Here is an 18,434-nt window from a genome sequence, read left to right as displayed (position 1 = left end):
CAGCAGAGATTCCCTCTGTCTTTCCTTGCTATCTAATTATGCTGTGTATAATTTGGACACACAAATTTAATTCTCAAGTGTGAGCATAGACACAATTCTGTTTTAATTCATTGCAGCCTAATTTTAAACTGCAGGTTGAAACAAAGGTTGCTACATTTAATACATAGCTCTTAATGGATCCACTATTGGTACCTAAAAGGAGCAGGCAGACACACTGATGGACTCAGCTGCCATTTCTTTAGACCTCCCTGTGTGAGCAATACCATTGTTCTTTCCTGAACTCTGTCACATGCAGCCATGACATAACTACAAGCCTGCTTACACTTAGAGATGATGATGATGTGGGTACAAGTGTTCTATTTCCTTATTACTGTCCAGACTGAAGAGGCATCATGAGAGTGAAAGGCCTGGCACCTGTTTTGTACACTCTGGTTCTCAAATGGGGTACACAAATCAATATATTCCCCATTTGTACTCAAGGCTATCATTCACATGGAGAAATCCTTGGATCTCAGTGCCTGAGATTATTAGGGGGCTTAAAAGAAATGTTTGTTTTCCAACAGATACATTCATTTAACTGCTTTTTATCCATTTATTAAGCTGTCTTTTGGGTTTTTTTCTGTTCAGTTTTGCAAAGATATGGCCATAAATATTTAAATAACAGCCAGTCCACAATCAAAGCAAGTCACCAGAGTAATTGTTTAGAAAGACAAATAGTCATCAGCTGAGGTCAGGCTGGCAAGCAGGCTGGCAAGATAAGATGGAAGATGTTCAAGCTGTAAGTATTTCTACAACTAAAGACTGATACCAGCAGCAGGGGAAAAATAAACAAAGTAGCAATGCTTTAGCTTCTCAGTAAAGCATCTCAAAAGGAGTCTACAGGAGTGCGCCAACTACTATGTTTTTAATAACATGTTATTTTTCCATGTTCAACAAAAATGCCAGATTCATCATAATATGTAAAATAAATAGAGTTAGGATAAGGAAAGGGGAGTGCAGCTATTACATTTTTTATATGCATGCGTATCTCCCAATGGTGTTAATGAGGCATTCTATGTATATAGTAAATCCTTGAGATTGTCTCAGGTTAACATGACTGCCACCTCTGACAGGAGCAGGAGCCACAAGTCAGGCTGCCGTCCCTGACAGGCGTGGGGAATACTCCTGCCAGAGGTGGCAGCTGCTCCTGCCAGGGGCAGCAGCCAGGAATCAGGCTGCCATCCCTGACAGAAGCAGGAAAACCGGCAGAAGCAGTTTCCTGGTCCCTGGAGTGGCGGGGAGCTAGAAACCAGTTGGGAGCCTGGTTTCCAGCTCCCCTCTGCTTGCAGAGCCAGGAAACTGACCAGGGCAGCAGCAGGTGTGAACAAAAGTGAGCTGGTCAGTTTTCTGGCTCCAAGGAGTGGAGGGGAGCCAGGCTGCCCCTGGTTTCAGGCTCCCCTCCACTGGCTGTAGCCAGGAAACTGATCAAGTTTGCTGACCTGGTCAGTTTCCCATTTCTGCAAGGGGAAGGGAGCTGGGAGCCAGGCTGCTACCTGGTTCCCAACTCCCTGATGCTTGCAGGACCCAGGAAACTGACCAGCTCATGTTTGTTCACCCTTACTATAGGGCACCTGATACTGGCCACTGTTGGAAGACAGGATGCTGGGCTAAACAGACCTTTTGTTTAATCCAGTATGGTCATTCTTACTTTCCAGTATGGAAAAGAATTAGACCAAAGCTGCCTTTCATTTCACTGTTACAGAATAGAAAAATATATATTTACATTTCCTTCTGCTCTATTTGTGTTTTAAGGCAGTGCCCATTAGCATGGTATCTGAGCAACTTGGATTACTCCAGACAGCTGCAAATCAACTTTCTCTCCTGTTACAATATTTGCAACCTCCTGCTTTCAGAAAAGAACGTATTTCTGATAAATTTGTTGACAAAAATACAAGACTGAGGCTAGCAGATTCAGCCACAATAATGGCATAATATGAAAAAACCTGAAATATTATCTAATGAGGTTTAGCCTCAGATAATACACTATGGTAATCATATAGTAAATCCTTTGTTTTCTGCAGCTGGATTCAGGACTTTTCTTTGCATCCCCCCAGCACTTATTGTTCTATTATACATGAGTCACATTTGAACATTGTTTCTCCCTTAACATCTGCATGTAAGAGCAGCTAAGAGGTCAGCGTTCCAAAGTCTTCATTATCACTGGCAACTTTTTCTTGCTGTTTCTGCCATGGGGGAAAAAAGATTATTAATTTAGGCGATTGTCTTTATTTTGGGTACACGAGATGCGGAAGCTTTTCTGTGAGTGGACATGTCTGCTCCTGCCAGATAAGCTATCAGCCACTTTTTCTAGGGATGTGGTGATTTACCCAAAATACACTGGGGTGTTGTTCCACACAATCATAATTTTGTTCAAATGGCTACACAAATTCTGATCCTGCAAATGCTTATTTACGTACTACCTCTGTAGCCTTCTACAAGGCAACGCTATGCAATCATTCTGTTTAAACTCTTTGTATAAATTAAACTAATCTGTTCAGATAAGTAAGGGTTTTCAAGATCAAACCAGGTTACTGAGGTGTTCTTTAAAGCAAGAGATTCAGATTTATAAATGAGGCACAAAAACAATGAGTGTTTTTGATGAGCATATTCACACCACTGACTAAAATTCCAGGGTTGTATCATAGTATGAACCAAGCTACACATGAAATCTAGATGGATTCGCCAAAGTGGGCAATCTTTTCTTTGTTTTTCTAAAGTCCTGGTCAGGAGTTTAGGGGTTGGCCCCTAAAAATTAAAAATATTTTAATGGAAGTTATCCCATCTCTGTTGGCATTGCATGTTTTATCTGAACTAAAACATATCCACTAGAGAGAGCCTGATGTGCATAGTTTAGTATTTCATCTAAATGTTCCCAACATTCAGAGGTATTTAGAGCCATGATTTTCATTTGAGCCATTAGAAAAAGGTATCTCCTGCCAAGTTCACAGCTGGATAGAACCATTCCTAAAGCTCAGTAGTTTTGGGTTTGACCTGTTTCCAATACCTGCCATTGCTAAATGTCCATGCTGTTTCTATGGCCTAAGCCCACACAACCCTGCATCACGTTCTAGGTGTCTCTCACGTGTACAGAAGCACAAAGACATCACCTTCATAGCTGAAAGAACTCCTAGTTAATTTCCAGATTCAGCCTGGAATTGCCCTCTTGGTGAGTCACAGCTCACTCTGAACTTTATTTACTTGTGCATTCTTCATGGAACTTATTCTCTTCTCCTCCTCCCTGATTAAGCCCTCCTTTTTTACAGTCTCTTAAGTGTGGGCCTGAAAGCTTTTCCCTGTGCATCTCCAGTTGGCTCGAACAGCCTTCCTGGATAGTATCATTCTCCCATCTACCAACATGTCTTTCCTCCCTTGTCTATTTCTCTTACCCTCCCTCTCCCCTACTCTGACTGAATATTTAACTTTGAAAAGCAGTTTAGATGCAGTTTATGACAAGCATACTGCACCAAATTGTTCTATATTATATAAGTTCTATCTCATTGACCTACTTAATTTGATATTAAAAAGCCACTGCAAGAAGCCAGGAAACATGCTCAGCATGTATATGGTTAAGCTATCTTGACATGACTTGCCCCTCAGCACAAGTTAGATCATGAATGAGATGAAAAATCCTAAAGGAAGTTATTTAACCATACATGCCTTCTCGGGTGTTGACCCCACAGTGATTGAGAATGATGATGCCTTCTCCTGGTATGGGGTATGGTAAAACTATTTACTTGAATGGGCAGAGAGGAAAATCCATCCTGAAAAAGAGATGTAGTCTACTGATCTGAATGCTGGACTGAGAACCAGTAAATCTGACATTTTAATCTTAATTCTGACACAATTCTTTGTGTTACTTGAAACAGGTCACTCAAGCCTTGTCTATGCTTAAACTGTATCAGCATAATTAAATTATCCCACCCTGCGTACAGATCCTGTGCCAGAGTACAGATCCAGTTATATTGAAATAAAAGTGCTTATCTCAGTTTTTCGTAGTCCAGTTCAGCAAAGCCAAATAAGCTATATTGATAAAAACGTGTGGTATTCTTGCATCTTCACTATGGCTTTTAATAGCATACCTGTATCAGTAAATAAAAATCAGTTCACTAATTCAGGGGTGAGAGAACTTTTTATGTTGGGCCCCACTTTTCATACTTGCAATTAGCAGGGCTCCCCAACTTTTCTAATGTAATCCAAACCAATGGAAATTTCAGTTATGTTTTTATTTAAAAAAAAACAACCTTTTGGCATGTGTAAGAAAATAAATATGTAAATTCTACATGGCATGTCAAACTCAAAGCCTACTGAGGGCGGTACAAACAAAAACTGATAGCTTTCAGAGCCACCAAAGAAAGTCACAATTATTTATTATTATACGTTATGTTTTAGGTATATTTTTAGGTCTTGTTTCAATATAATACAATAATTTTAATTTCCTACTGTTCATGAGGACCTAACCAACCATCTTAGAGCAGAAAAGCTCCACTGTACTTAGTCATGCAGTTTCCATGCTTTTAGATCAGGGGAGCAGAGGCTGGCGTGCCAAAGCCAACCTTCCTGTTGTGACAGGAGATCTGGCAACAGCCACCAAACAAGCATGTCTAAGACTGGCTGAGGTAACATTACAATCATTATTTGTACTGTCATTGCCTGGGCAGTACACTGATGCCAGCCAGGCTGGGAGAGGCCTGCACATGAGTCTGGTATACTGATTTGTGAAGGTGCATGCTGCCATGTGTCCAAGAAGCTTCATGAAGCTCTTCACTGTGGTGGTGGGGAAGCAGAGCAGGAGGTTTATGATGTTGGACCTGGCTTGAAACCTTGTCAGGGTGAGGTACATTCTGGTCCATATCAAGTCCAGCAGAGCTCCTACAGATTCTATTGTCTGTATTGGCACCAAAGTAGACTTCCCTGAATTTCTGAGAAGCCTGAGATATTTAAGAATCTGTCTTATAAATAAAATGTGTTCCTGAACCTGGGGCTATGATCAGCCCTTAGCCAACCATTGTTCAGGTATGGGAAGAGTTGAATGTGGTCCCTGCAGAGGAAGGCAGTTAACACCGCTATGCACTTGAAGAATACCCTTGGGGTGGCCAAAAGCCCAAAGGGAAGGACTGTAAACTGGTAGTAGCCACCATTTACCTGAGATATTTCTTGTCAATAGAGTAAACTGCTATATAGAAACAGGCATCCTGAAGGTCAAGGGCAGCAAACCAGTCCGTTGGATCCAGAGAAGGGATTATCATGACTAGAAAGACCATGTGGAACTTGATTCTTTTTACAAACTTGTTGAGCTCTTGCAGGCCCAGGACAGGAAGTTAATTGCATAGCATATCCCCTTTCCACTATGTGCAGGACCTAAGGATCCAATGTTATACAGAACCAAGCATGGTGGAAGGGAGACCGATGGTCCAAAAAGGTGGGCCAGGAAGGATCCAGCTGAGTGACTGGTATGCCACTCAAACATACCTTCAAAAGGCCTGTTTAGGGGCTGGGGAAGGTTTCTGTTGGCCAGATCCCTGAGCAGAGTTCTGAGAGCACCTATGCCCATTACATTCCCAATGTCTATTATTATCCCTGTGCTTTTGTTGATACAGGTGAAATAGAGGGCAGGGAGTGAAATGTCTACACTGGGTGACTGGCATGTGAATTCCCAGGGATCTGAAAATTGCCCTTGAGTCTTTGAGATTGTGTAACTGTCTATTCATATTCTCTGAAACCAGGGAGGGACTTTCAGATCAGGGCTCCTGAACTGTCAGTTGGAAAATGGATGGAAGGCCTGAGACATGAAGCCCACACCTCTCCTCGTGGTGATATCCAATGCCATGACCCACATCACCACCTCTGCAGCATCTAGGGCTGCTTGAAGGGCTGCATGAAATATAAGTCTGCCCCCCTCAACCAAAGCTGCGAACTCTGCCCTTGAATCCCACAGAAGCAATTCTGTGAATTATGCCAATGAGGTCAAAGTGGTACAAGAGTGTCTGCTTACTAGAGCTTGTTGGTTAGTAATACAGAGTTGTAAACCTCATGTTGAATAAGTTTTCCTACCAGACAAGTCCAGTCTTTTTCTCCCTATTTTTCAGAGAGGGACATGGGTACTCCTGCTGCTCCCTGTGGTTGGCGGCATCAACAATCAGAGTCTGGAGGAGAGTGAGTATGTAGGTATTCAGACCCCCAGATGGCATAAAGTACCTCCTCTCATCTTTCCTGGCTGTGGGGAGCACTGAGGCTGGGGTTTGCCATACCATCTTGGAATTGTCTGAAACAGTTTTAATGAGAGGTAGTGCCACACATGTGGAAGTGGATGTATTAAGAATATCCACTGTGGGATCACTCTGTTCGGAGACCTCTTCTGCTTACACACCCAACCCTTGAGGAATCCTATGTAGGAGTTGCTGAAGATCACTATTGTCCTCTAGTACAAGTGTGCAGTTGTGCCTGCCAGCACCTCACCTGGTGAATAGGACAAAAAGATAGTAGCCAGGAAAGGCTGCTTGATGTCCTCAACTCCTGATGGATGCTGATGACCAAATGCCTGTGGGCTGGGAACTGGCAGGGTCACAGCAGAAACTCACAACAGTGCTGTCATCTGGAAAGTGTTCAGTGTCAGTGCCACTGATATCAGTGCTGAAGAGGTCACCATTTATGGGAGTGCAGGTAATGGTGCCAACATATTTATTAGCAGTGCTGGAGGTATCAATGTCAGGGTAGAAGTCAGTACTGATACTGGGGCTACCCACATCAAAGTTGTTCTCACTGGTGACAGAGGGACAACTGAGGCCAAAGCAACCCAGGGAGGCCTGCAATGAGGCTGGTGGAACTGCCCCTGGTTCTTGTTGCAGGCCCAGCTGTTCAAAAGGGGCCATTATGGGGGTGCTTGCCAGTGAACCAGCCACTGAAAAGTACAAAGATTTGGCCAGCATGCATGAATGTGAAGAGTCACTGGTATTTCTGGACAGCAACAAACATCTCATCTTACATTTTAAGGCAGTACCACATACACATTTTAAATGTGTTTTTAGTATTTATAACATGTTTAAGGTGGTGAGCTCTCTTGCTCTTGTTAGAATACAATAAAATTTTAGAGTATGTACAAATCTGTATTCTTGTGACAAAAACTAAAAGAAATATTTTGGATATAAAACTGCTCTGGAAATGGAGATTTGTTCACAGAAATAACAGTATCTTTCCATTCTGTAAGACTTTGGAAAGTTTTCAAAAAGTTTTACAAACCTCACTTGATTTAGTTCTCATATCACGCTAATTAGGCCACACTCCTAATCATAACTGATTTTCATGGATTGGTAGATATGCACCACACTTTGCTGGCAGTTCAGGAACAGAAACCAAGAGTCCTGACTTTAAATCTGCTGAGCAAAACTCTGAACAACGGTACTAGTTTATAAAGCAGTCACTACACTGAATACAATACAGGTCTCAACATTCACAAACCTAAGGTTTGCGAATTCAATTATTCGTGAGCAGCTGCGAGCATCTGCTTCCCCAGGGCTCCAGGTCATGGAGCACTGGCAGCCACTGCTTCCTTGTGCTCCAGGGCAGAGACCACAAGCGGCTGATGCTTTCCAGGGGCCGCAGGAAGGGAGCGCTGGCAGCTGCGGCTTGTCCTGGGGCTCCAGTCAGGAGCGTCGGCAGCTGGTGCTTCTCCCAGGCAGAAGTGTAGCCAGCCACCACCTCCCCTGAGGCTCCGGGCAGGAGCACCAGCACCCGCCACTTCTCCCAGGGCTCTGGGCAGGAGCGCTAGCAGCCACCACTTTCCCCAGGTTCTGGGTAGGAGCCCCAGCAGCTGGGCTCCAAGCAGAAGCAGCTGCCATACAATATTCCTGAAATTCAACAGTCACGAGGGTTCTCAACATGGAACCCTTGCAAATGTTGTGACTCTACTGTATACTCACTGTTGGCCTGACACGCAGAACTACTAATACAAGAACTACTAATACAAGAGTATTGTGAAAGGGGTATGCACTACCCTGGTCTACATAAGGGATCAAAGTTGATCCCAGATATGCAATTCTAGCTATGCCATTTGCATAGCTAGAATCAATGTATCAGGATCAACTTTCTTCCATGATGTAGATCAGGGCTCTTCAGGCTCACACCAATGTTACTCTATATGTCAGTGTGGAGTATTAGGGTCAACAGCCAAGCCCAGAGAGATTGATTTTACCACATCATCACACACACGGTAAAATTGATCCCTGGAAGATTGATCACAGTGGACGCCACCCCATAAGCATAGACATATCCAAACAATCTCCTAGAAGAAACATTTTAAAGAGGAGCTTTCAAACACATTTCCATCTGTTGCTGGCTGGTGTGTTGAAGGACTCCTCATACTTCCCCATTTGCTCTCAGCCATGCAAACTGAAATACAAAGGAATTACACAAACTGTTGTCTGTGGATCTGTCCCTTCCCTATACTCTGAAGGATGCAGGGTTTAGGACACCATACGATGACCATACCCAGCACCATTTAGATATCCCCAACAAATGGTTAGCTAAACTAAATACTTCCAGTGATGGAGATTCTACAACCTTTTTAGGCAATTTATTCCATTGCTTAGCCACCCTGACAGTTAGGAAGTTATTCTTAATGTCTAAACTAAATCCCCTCGGCTGCAATTTAAGCCCATTGCTTCTAGTCCTATCATCAGAGGTTAAGGAGGATAATTTTTCTCTTTCTTCTTTGTAACATCCTTTTAAGTACTTGAAAACTGTTATCATGTCCTCTCTCGGTCTTCTCTTTTCCAAGCTAAACAAACTCAGTTTTTTCAGTCATCCCTCATAGGTTATGAGGGACGACTAGACCTTTACTCATTTTTGTTGCTCTTTTGAAGACTTTCTCCAAATCCTTCCTGAAATGTGGTGCCCTGAACAGGACACAATTCTTCAGCTAAGGCCTAATCAGCTCAGAGTAGACAAGAATTATTTATCATGTCTTGCTTACAACACTCCTGTTAATGCAACCTGGAAGGATGTTTGCTTTTTTTTTTTTTTTTTTTTTGTAACTATGTGATACTGTTGGCCAATGCCTTTTTTGTAAAAAGAGATGCCGGTACTCATCCAGCTTCCTGCCCACCCCATCCAGTCCTGTAGCTGGGGCTGCCAAGAGGCCTGTACTCAATATTAGCAAGTAGAGACACAAAAAAATCCCACTCCTGTTGGCTCATATTTCGCTTTTGGACCACTATGGCTCCTATATCCCTTTCTACGGTACTCTTTCCTAGATAGCTACTTCTCATTTTGTATATGTGAAACTGGTTGCTCTTCCCTAAGTGGAGTACTTTGCATTTGTCCTTATTAAACTTCATCCTATTTACCTAAGATCATTTCTCCAGTTTGTCCAGGTCATTTTGAATGATAATCCTATCCTCCAAAGCGCTTGCAACCCTTCCCAGCTCGGTACCTTCTGCAAACTTTATAAGCTTATCCTCCATGCGGTTATCCTAATCATTATGAAGATATTGAACAGAACCTGTCTCAAAATTGATCCCTGTGGATCTCCACTTGTTATGCCTTTCCAGCATGACTGTGAACCATTGACAACTACTCTGGGAGAATGGTTATCCAACCAGTTATACACCCATCTTATAGTAATCCCATCCACACTGTTTTCCCATAGACTATTGATAAGGTCATACAAGAGTGTAGCAAATGCCTTACTAAAGTTTAGTTATACTACATCTACTGCTTTTCCCTTATCCAAAAGCTTGTTATCTTATTGAAGAAAGCTGTCAAGTTGGTTTGATGTGATTTGTTCTTGGCAAATCGATGCTGACTGTTACTTACCACCTTTTTATCTTCCAGAAGTTTGCAGATGGGTTCCTTAATTATTTGCTCCATTATCTTTCCTGGCACAGAAGTTAAGATGACTGGTCTTGTCCGTTTCCTGGGTTGTCCTTATTTCCTTTTTGTTAGATGGGCACTATATTTGTCCTTTTCCAGTCTTCTGGAATCTCTCCCATTTTCCTAAATGATGCAGCACAGAACTTGTAGCTCCGGGGAGGAGGACTTCAGGCTTTAAGCAACTTCTATGTTTCTCTCCCCAAACTGCTGTGACATCTAGAGAGGCCTTATCTTAGACTGCCCTGAGATCTATTAAAATTACAGCAGTATCCTGGGGGAGACCCTATGCGTGGCAGTGCTGCCTGGAAATTCTTCAGCACTTCAACCCCCAGCCTGACCTCTGGAGTCTTAGATAAGCAGTATTAGGGCTGTCTCCCACCCTGTCTGCACCAGGGTGATCCTTCCCCCAGCAGGAACCAGACCTTACAGAGCTCTTATAAACCAATACAGCTCTTTTATTTACTGTAAGGGAACCAGAATGGGGGTGAGGAGCTCACCTCAGTGTTCAAACCCCAGATCTGCTATTGACTTGTTTTGTGGCCCAGAGCAAATCATTTATACTCTGTTACTCAGTTTCCTCTTGCGTAAAAATTAAGTTAATGAGCCACACCTTTATAAGCATTTTAAAAAACAGCACAGCACTGTATTGGTGCTTTTTTTTTTAATTGAATAATAAAAGAGAATGCACAAGTATGGTCACCCTTTGTTGAATTTAGTCATTCCCAGTAACCTCACACGCTATATTTTGAAAGAGCTAGACCTGGTTCTCTATTGAAAATCTTACCGTAGTAAAACAACGCAGGTGCAGGTTGGTCTTCAAAAACCCAGAGACTAATGCTGCAGTTACGCTAGCAAGTTTTGCCAGCTAAACCCCGGTTATGTCTACAAAACTCGTGGAGTGTGCACATACAAAATGCATTTTGTTGACAGAATCTGGACAAAACACAGCACTTTTGCTGGCCGTATTCTGCCTCACAGTTTTCAGGCATAATGCTGCTGTTGACTAATTCTGTCAATAAAAAAGCTGTGTTAACACCCTAAGGGGCCTCTCTCGACAGACAGGGCTGCCCACTGTTGTGGATGCCCTATCTGCTGTGCTTCTGGGTGTCTGTTTTGTTGAGAGAGCAGCCAAGCATTCCGACTGCTCTTTCAACAGAGTGGAGCACTCTTCCAATTTGCTTTTGTGTGTGGTCACACTCTGTCAACAGAAGTTTTGGCAGGAAATCTCTCCTGACAGTGACTTCTGTTGATATAGGGCTGCAGTGTAACCGTAGCCTAAATGTTTCCTTTGGGGAATGCCAAGTATGGAAATAGAAGAAATCTTTGCATGCCACTTCTTCCACAGGAAGAGCTTCAGAGTTGTTTTGAGTTGCTTTAAACAGGCAAAATAATACGAGGAAAATATTCCTGATGTTGTTTGAAGTAAAGAAGAATTCTCCATGACCTTCTTCCTACACTAAAGTCTAATTAAATAAGTAGCAGTGGATTATTATATTCCTTATGCTCGTATTAATATGCATGTCATCTTCAATTCTGACCCTTCCATTCCATGGGCTGACAGGCTGATATTTTCATCACTAGTCCTACTTTCACTGGATGAATCATACTACAGCATGGAGTGAAGGGGAGGAGGTGTCACTGTGATGTTCCTTTAATTAGGTCCACAGAGAAGGAAGAGTGAATTGTATTGTCTCCATTAAAGCCATCAACAAATATTGCTTATTTCATTGCTTGAATTTTCATGCTGCTAAAGGAAGAGGTTGATAATTTTAGTCCTTAGACACCAGCTTAAATTCACAGAATGGTATGAATGGGCACCAAGAAGTTTGTTTTATCTTATTAAGAAATCTTCTAATGGCTTTGCTTTCATTATATGATTTCCCATGAGTTCTTGTCCACATTGCTTAAAATATCAAGTTTCTTTTTTTCTTTTACCTGAGGTGTACACACTCTGGTTTCTCCTTCACCTGCAATAATTAAATAAGATGTGATATAGATATGTATTAAACTTTCCAGCAGTAATTTGATTTTGGTGCTCAAGGTGAACCCTTCCAAAGCAAAAGTGATCAAAGCTCCTGAACTGTCACATCCTTTTTGGTATAATTTGCCCCCAATGGTTTTCTTAGTGAAAGAATAATAAGAAGAGACTCACACAGATGTTTTAGCAGCAACGAAGGGTCCTGTGGCACCTTATAGACTAACAGAAAAGTTTAGAGCATGAGCTTTCGTGAGTTAACTCACTTCTTCAGATGCTCCATCTGCTCATAGGAATAAGGGGACTTCAAAGTAGGCAGGGTCCTTTCAAAAAGGAGCACCATCGAGATGAGCCGCGCGGGGGCGAGGCGCGTCAATTTTGAAGCGTCGCGGCCGCCCGCATGCTAATGAAGCACTGAATATGCATTTCAGAGCTTCATTAGTAAACTTCGAAATGGCCATTTGAATGGCCATTTCGAAGTTTGGGGCTAGTGTAGACATAGCCCATGACATGCATATTAATAATTTATTGACCCTCTTATCTGACTTCACTGAAGAGTTAACTCAGGTGCTTACTTGTATTCCACTCATAATCCTCCTCCATCCACATGCCATTTTGAGTTTAGTCTGGTAACCCATCCACTAGTCAATGAAGGTAGGGGAGAAATCAAACAATTTCACACTACCACTTCAAGGCCGTGTCTACACTAGCCCCAAACTTCAAAATGGCCAAGCAAATGGCCATTTTGAAGTGTACTAATGAAGCGCTGAAATGCATATTCAGCGCTTCATTAGCATGCGGGCGGCTGCGGCACTTCGAAATTGACGCGCCTCGCCACCGCGCGGCTCATCCCGACGGGGCTCCTTTTCAAAAGGACCCCACCTACTTCGAAGTCTCCTTATTCCCTTGAGCTGATGGGAATAAGGGGACTTCGAAGTAGGTGGGGTCCTTTCGAAAAGGAGCCCCATCGGGACGAGCTGCACGGCGGCAAGGCGCGTCAATTTCGAAGTGCCGCGGCTGCCCGCATGCTAATGAAGCACTGAATATGCATTTCAGCGCTTCATTAGTAAACTTCAAAATGGCCATTTCGAAGTTTGGGGCTAGTGTAGACGTAGCCCACGTGTCCAGAAAAACAAACCAGTTCTCCCAAAATTCCCTGTAAAGATCATAGATTAGTTCATCTGACTGCAGCACAAAGAACTTTGGGACATGACTCCAAACTTCCTAGTGACACATGGGCAAATGCGTCAGAAGTAAGGACACGGTAACATGAGTATGGCTTTCTACTGTGGCTCCTCACAGGACTGTATTAATCCAGCACAAATCATCTGATTTAACTATTCAGTGAAGACATACACTCAATTTCATATTTGGAAATCTTGAATGAAGTGCAAGACTATTCATCACAATTGTGGACAAGTTTGTAGAATTTGGTTTTAGAAGCCTGCTCTTGCTTTAACTGATGTACAGTAAACTCTTTCATATTCAGCGCTCCCAGGGCCAGGAGGTTGCCGGATATTCAAATGTGCTGGATGGTGGAGCAGTGTCTTCCCCCAGTCTCCGACACAGCTCTGTACCTGCCTGCAGGGGACTCTCATCCCACACCTGCTGCAGCACAATGGTCTCGCTCAGCTCCTTCTTCTCTGCCTCATAGAGGGTTTGCAGGTTGGCTGGTGTGACAGCTCCTCCTGCTGCCAGCTGTACTGATGGGCTGCCCTTCTCCTTCCCTGGCACCTCCTTCTCCTGGGCAGCCTACATCAGAGCTTTGCTGGGCCACTCCTGCTTCCGTTGCACCTTTCAGGAATGGTGGGGCTTCTCCTCCCCCAAAGGTGAGCAAGCTGCTCTTCAGACGCCTCCTGTTTCAGCATGACCTCATGCTCAGGAGTGCTCACAGTAGGCTCTGGGGCCCCACACCAGCCAGAGCACCTCCCCCAGATAATGCCGTGCCTCCCCTCAGTGGGGTTTCCTTGTCCCAGGCTGCCAGATCACAGGCGCCCCATCATGGGGGACCAGCTGGCATGCGCTGCTCCCTAGGCAGCAGCTGGATTCTGTTCCCTGTGTGACCAATGGGCAGGAGAGAAGCTAGATGGAGACGCAGCTGTGAGCAGCACAGCCCCCTGGAGGAGGAGGTCTAGGCACCGGAATGGCACCTGGTGCCAGTTGTTTGAGAGTTCCGATTGATTGAATACTGTTTAAAAGAAAGTTTACTGTAATAATAATCCTTAATGTCAATTACCTAATGTACAAAATTTAGTCATCACATGTATGTCAAGGAAGATAAAAATCCTGCTCAGTCCTGCAAACCTTACACATGCAATAGTCCTTATGCAAATAATCCCACTGGCTTCAATGGGGCTACTTGCGCAGGCTCAAGATCCATATTAAACAAAACTCACATTCCTTATTGCTATTATTTTTACATAGTATGGTAGCAGGCAGACTCAAGACCATATATAATGGCACAATTATGAACTGATCTCAATATCAAGGTGATTCCATATACAGATGTCCTTTATTGGGGTAGGCAAAATACACCCTGTGAGACAGATCTAGGCCACCAATGCTTCCTATCTGGCACACCATGATCTTCTTGGCTGCTAATGTAGTCCACATACCTAGGTATGGTTCACTGTCCCATGTAGTGGCACCTAGACCACTTGCAGAGAGAAAGAATGAGGCTCAGTCTATACTCACCATGGAAGGTCAAGCATTTAGGTTCGATTTTCTGGGGTACTATTTTGTGTATGCGTGAAACAGCATGTTCCAGGGTCAATGTCGACCCCAGAACTCCTTGTGAGCCGGCAAGGATTAAGGAATGTCCGGGGGAAGAGCATTCCTACTGGCATTCTCCAGCGAGGACAGGGACGAATATTGACAGCTGCTAAATCAATTTTTGGTGTGCAATTGGCATGCCTAACATTGCGCAGCAGCCATCAGTATTCAAGGTAAGTGTAGACCCAGCCTGAGTCTCCACTAGAGCCTTAGCTGAGAGACAGCTGCCTTTTGGCTCAAACCGTAGTGGCTCATGCACTAAGCTCCAGAGGTCACAGATTCAAGTCTGTCTGTGGACAGTTACACCAACATCGTGTGGTCCAGCAGGATGCTCAGGCATGCTCCCTGCCTGCCATGCTGCACACACCACTCAAAGCAACTGGCTGCAGAGGGGTGTCCAGGCATGCTGCCCCAGCCCCCAGCACAATCTCACAGCCTCCATTTGCCGGAAGCTAGCCAATGGGAGCTGCCTTGGTCATGCTTGTAGTGCAGGCAGCATGGAGAGGGCTCCCTCTCAAGGTGCACATGGTGCAGAATTGCACTTGGCCCCAGCAGGAGACCCCTTTGGATGGTGTGCAGGGCACGGCAGGAGGTGAGCTGGCACAAGGGTCCCGCTGGGCTTCTGGGTGGGAGCCATCTAAGGTAAGTGCCTCCAGAGTGAGGTCTGTACCTGGTACCACACTCCATCCTGTATCCAAACCCTCTTCTCCACCAAGTCACAATTCTCTCCCAGACTCTGAACCCCTTCCTACACTCCTCTTCCAGATCAGAATCTTCTGCTGCACCCAAACCACCTTCCAGATACTGAATCCCCTGCACCCCAAATCCCCTGTCCCAAGTCACAATCCCCTCTTTCACCCAAACACCCATGCAGAACCTACATCCTCTTCTGCACCCCAGTACTCTACCCTGAGCTTTCTTCTGTACCCAATCTGCATCCCAAATGCTGTAGCTTCTCCATTAACATAGACAAGTTTGGCCATTGACATCTTATCAAATTCTGAGAGCACCCCTACCCCAGCATTAAAAATGATTGCCCACCACAGTTCTAGATGCATCTCAGCTTACACAAAAGAACCAAAACTTTTTAAAAATATTAAACTTTTGTTGCTCACCATTCAATTAGCACTATAAAGGAAAAATAAAATCACTCAATGTAAAAACAACAAAGCAGAAAAAACAAACTAAGCATGAATCATCCAACACTGAAACCTTCCAATTTATCACTTCACTTGAAAATTCTTATTTAAAAAAGCATCTCTAAATAATCTTTTATTAGGATCAAAATCTAAGTACATAGACATGCTCCTTCTATCTCTTATATTCTTGGCTCTCCATATGGAAAGAATTAGAAATTATAGAATGAAAATAGGTGATTTGATTTCTAAAACAACTTGTGTAAGTCAATTGAGTATTGAGCGTCCTCTTAGTGTTTGTCAAACTCAAGATTTTCCATAGCATCAATAAGAGTATTATTTAAGCACTTATCTGAAACTTGCATTGGGCCAAATTGTTCTCTGCTTCCCTTGTGTGACTGTAAAGAAAGAATAGCTCCACTGAAATTAACAATCTTTTTCTAGTGTTAACGCCTCACCCTGCAAACAGTGTATTTCCTCCCCCACCTCTCTGATACTATATAATATAGACACACACATCCTGTATTCTCATTTTTACTCCAAAATCTAAGAAGTGGGTCTTACCAAAGAAAGCTCATTACCTAATAAATTAAATTGTCAGTCTTTAAGGTGCTATGGGACTGCTTGTTTTTTTTTTAAATGATACTCAGTGTTAAGCTTCTACCTTTACTAATGCAATGGTAGTTTTTGCATTAGCAGCTTCTTACACTAGTGTAATTAAAAGCCTGAGTATATTCTTGCTCTCACCGACTTTCCACTAGTTGCAGGGTATTACTCTAATTAGACATTCACTGATAAACATGATTATATTTTTTCTACAATTCTTAATTTTTATAAGATGTGTGAAAACATGTTTAAATTCCAAATAGTAAATTAATATCCACGTGAATTTTTAATTCTTCATGCCTATCAGGAATTATTGTAGGTAATTCACAAAATTGCCTGGCAGTTCACATGTAGTACACATACTTACATTCACACATGTAAGATTATAAATCAGCATAAACTCTTTATGGAAGCGGGAAGTTTGCAGCAGTCCCACTATTATCCAGGGCATTAAAGTCAAAGATTGTTCAAACATTAGATTTAATAGCAAATGCTGCAGAAATTTTCTGCTAAGACCTGAAAACACACTCAAATGAAGGACTGGAATACGAAAAACGCAAACCAGTAAAATGCTAAAATATATGTTCTTAATTGCCGTCTTGCAAATGCACAGCTGAGTTCAAAAGGCAATGAGAAAATGTATAATCCTGTAAAATTTTCTGGTTAGTACCTAGTGAGAGTCTTTCTTAAATCAGTTCTGATTATTAGTTTGCATAATCAGTGTAAACTTAGTAGAAAAATCATGAATATTTACAGAAATAATCTGCTAAGCATTCAAAACACCTCCCAAGCATTTTATTGCTTTTCGGTTTTCATCTCAACAAATGGCTTGCTAATGACAACAGTTTTCCCTTGCTTTCCACAAGGCGGAACTGACTTCTAAGTCTGGCACACGTAAGCCTTCCCCATCGTCATGTATTAGAAGCAAAAGTCAATGTCAGCAGAGCGTTTGGGGCAGTCGTTCCTTTCCCACTTTCTTTTCACCTACCCACATTTCCCCTCCTCCTCCTCCCATCAGTCGTCCACTGGGCTGTACCTTCTGTGTGGCAGCTGCAGGAGAGGATAGTGTTCGGAGGTCTGAAGATGTAAGGCAGGTAACGAGAAAAGCATTTCATCTTCCAAAAATAAATTAAAAATTTAAAATAAAACAAGTCTCCTCAGTCTGCTTTTAAGGCAGAGCGCATGGTAGATGCATTAGAGAACCCCTCCTGGGTCTGCAAAGCTGGGAAACCCAAGTAATCGCTATCACCGGACCCCATTTTGCCACCCGCAGCAGCATCAAAAAGAGAGCCGCCTCACATTTCTGTATGCATGCTGCTCCAACTCCGAAGCCCCCAAGCAAGCTGGGATAGGTTCTTCATTGGCTGAAGCTCATCAGAGCAGGATTTGCTGACTAAGTCAGTCCTGCTTGTAAACATACACCCTGAATAACACTGCCTGCAACATCCTGCTCTCCTTTAAGTCTGTTTAGAAAGAAAGGAAAACAGCAGTCTGGGAACAGGCAGACTGTGATCTTAATGTAACCAAGGCTTTACAACTTTGCCACCTAAGGGGAAGGCTGGTGTTAAAAAAACAAATCCAGGCTTTCAAGAATAATGAAAGAGGATGCACTGAAATGGTATCTAGTAAATGGTTCTTTATTAAAGAACTGAGGGAGTATAGAAAAAGAAAAAGAGCATGTTGTTTTTTAATGGTAGCTGATGCATAAAAATATCCTACATTTATATGGAGACTTTCATGACAAAGGATCCCAAAGTGATTGTTAAACTACCATATATGCAGTGAGAGGGAGATGGGAAGGGGAATGTAACTAGATTTTTATAGTAGCTGGTGACTTGTGAGGGTCACATTAATTTTAGCTTCTATAGTTTTATCCTTCTGCAAAACACAAACATAAAACAGTAATTTCAGCACAAAGCAATTTCCAGTGAGAATATAAAGTGACAAATACTTCAGTAAGAGCGAGAGCAATCTCAAACGGAACACATTGCCTTCCCCACACATGAGAGTACTGCTAGGTGTTTTCATTGCAGTCAGGC

The 18,434-nt window shown here is 43.0% G+C and overlaps 1 protein-coding gene across 1 annotated transcript in view; it reads right to left on the bottom strand.

Annotated features, from left to right (window-relative positions):
• Positions 1-17,654, bottom strand: part of PPP2R2B (protein phosphatase 2 regulatory subunit Bbeta) — a 280,404-nt gene extending 262,750 nt beyond the window's left edge. The window contains exon 1 of the mRNA XM_075009495.1: positions 17,432-17,654. Within this exon, the coding sequence (XP_074865596.1) occupies positions 17,432-17,510 (79 nt within the window). The 5' untranslated portion in view covers positions 17,511-17,654. The remainder of the gene's footprint in view (positions 1-17,431) is intronic.
• Between the last annotated feature and the right edge of the window lie 780 nt (positions 17,655-18,434).

This window comes from Carettochelys insculpta, chromosome 15 (assembly GCF_033958435.1).
Source record: "Carettochelys insculpta isolate YL-2023 chromosome 15, ASM3395843v1, whole genome shotgun sequence".
NCBI lineage: Eukaryota > Metazoa > Chordata > Testudines > Carettochelyidae > Carettochelys > Carettochelys insculpta.
The sequence above is the reverse complement of the archived record's forward strand: the minus strand, read 5'-3'. Positions and strand labels throughout refer to the sequence as shown.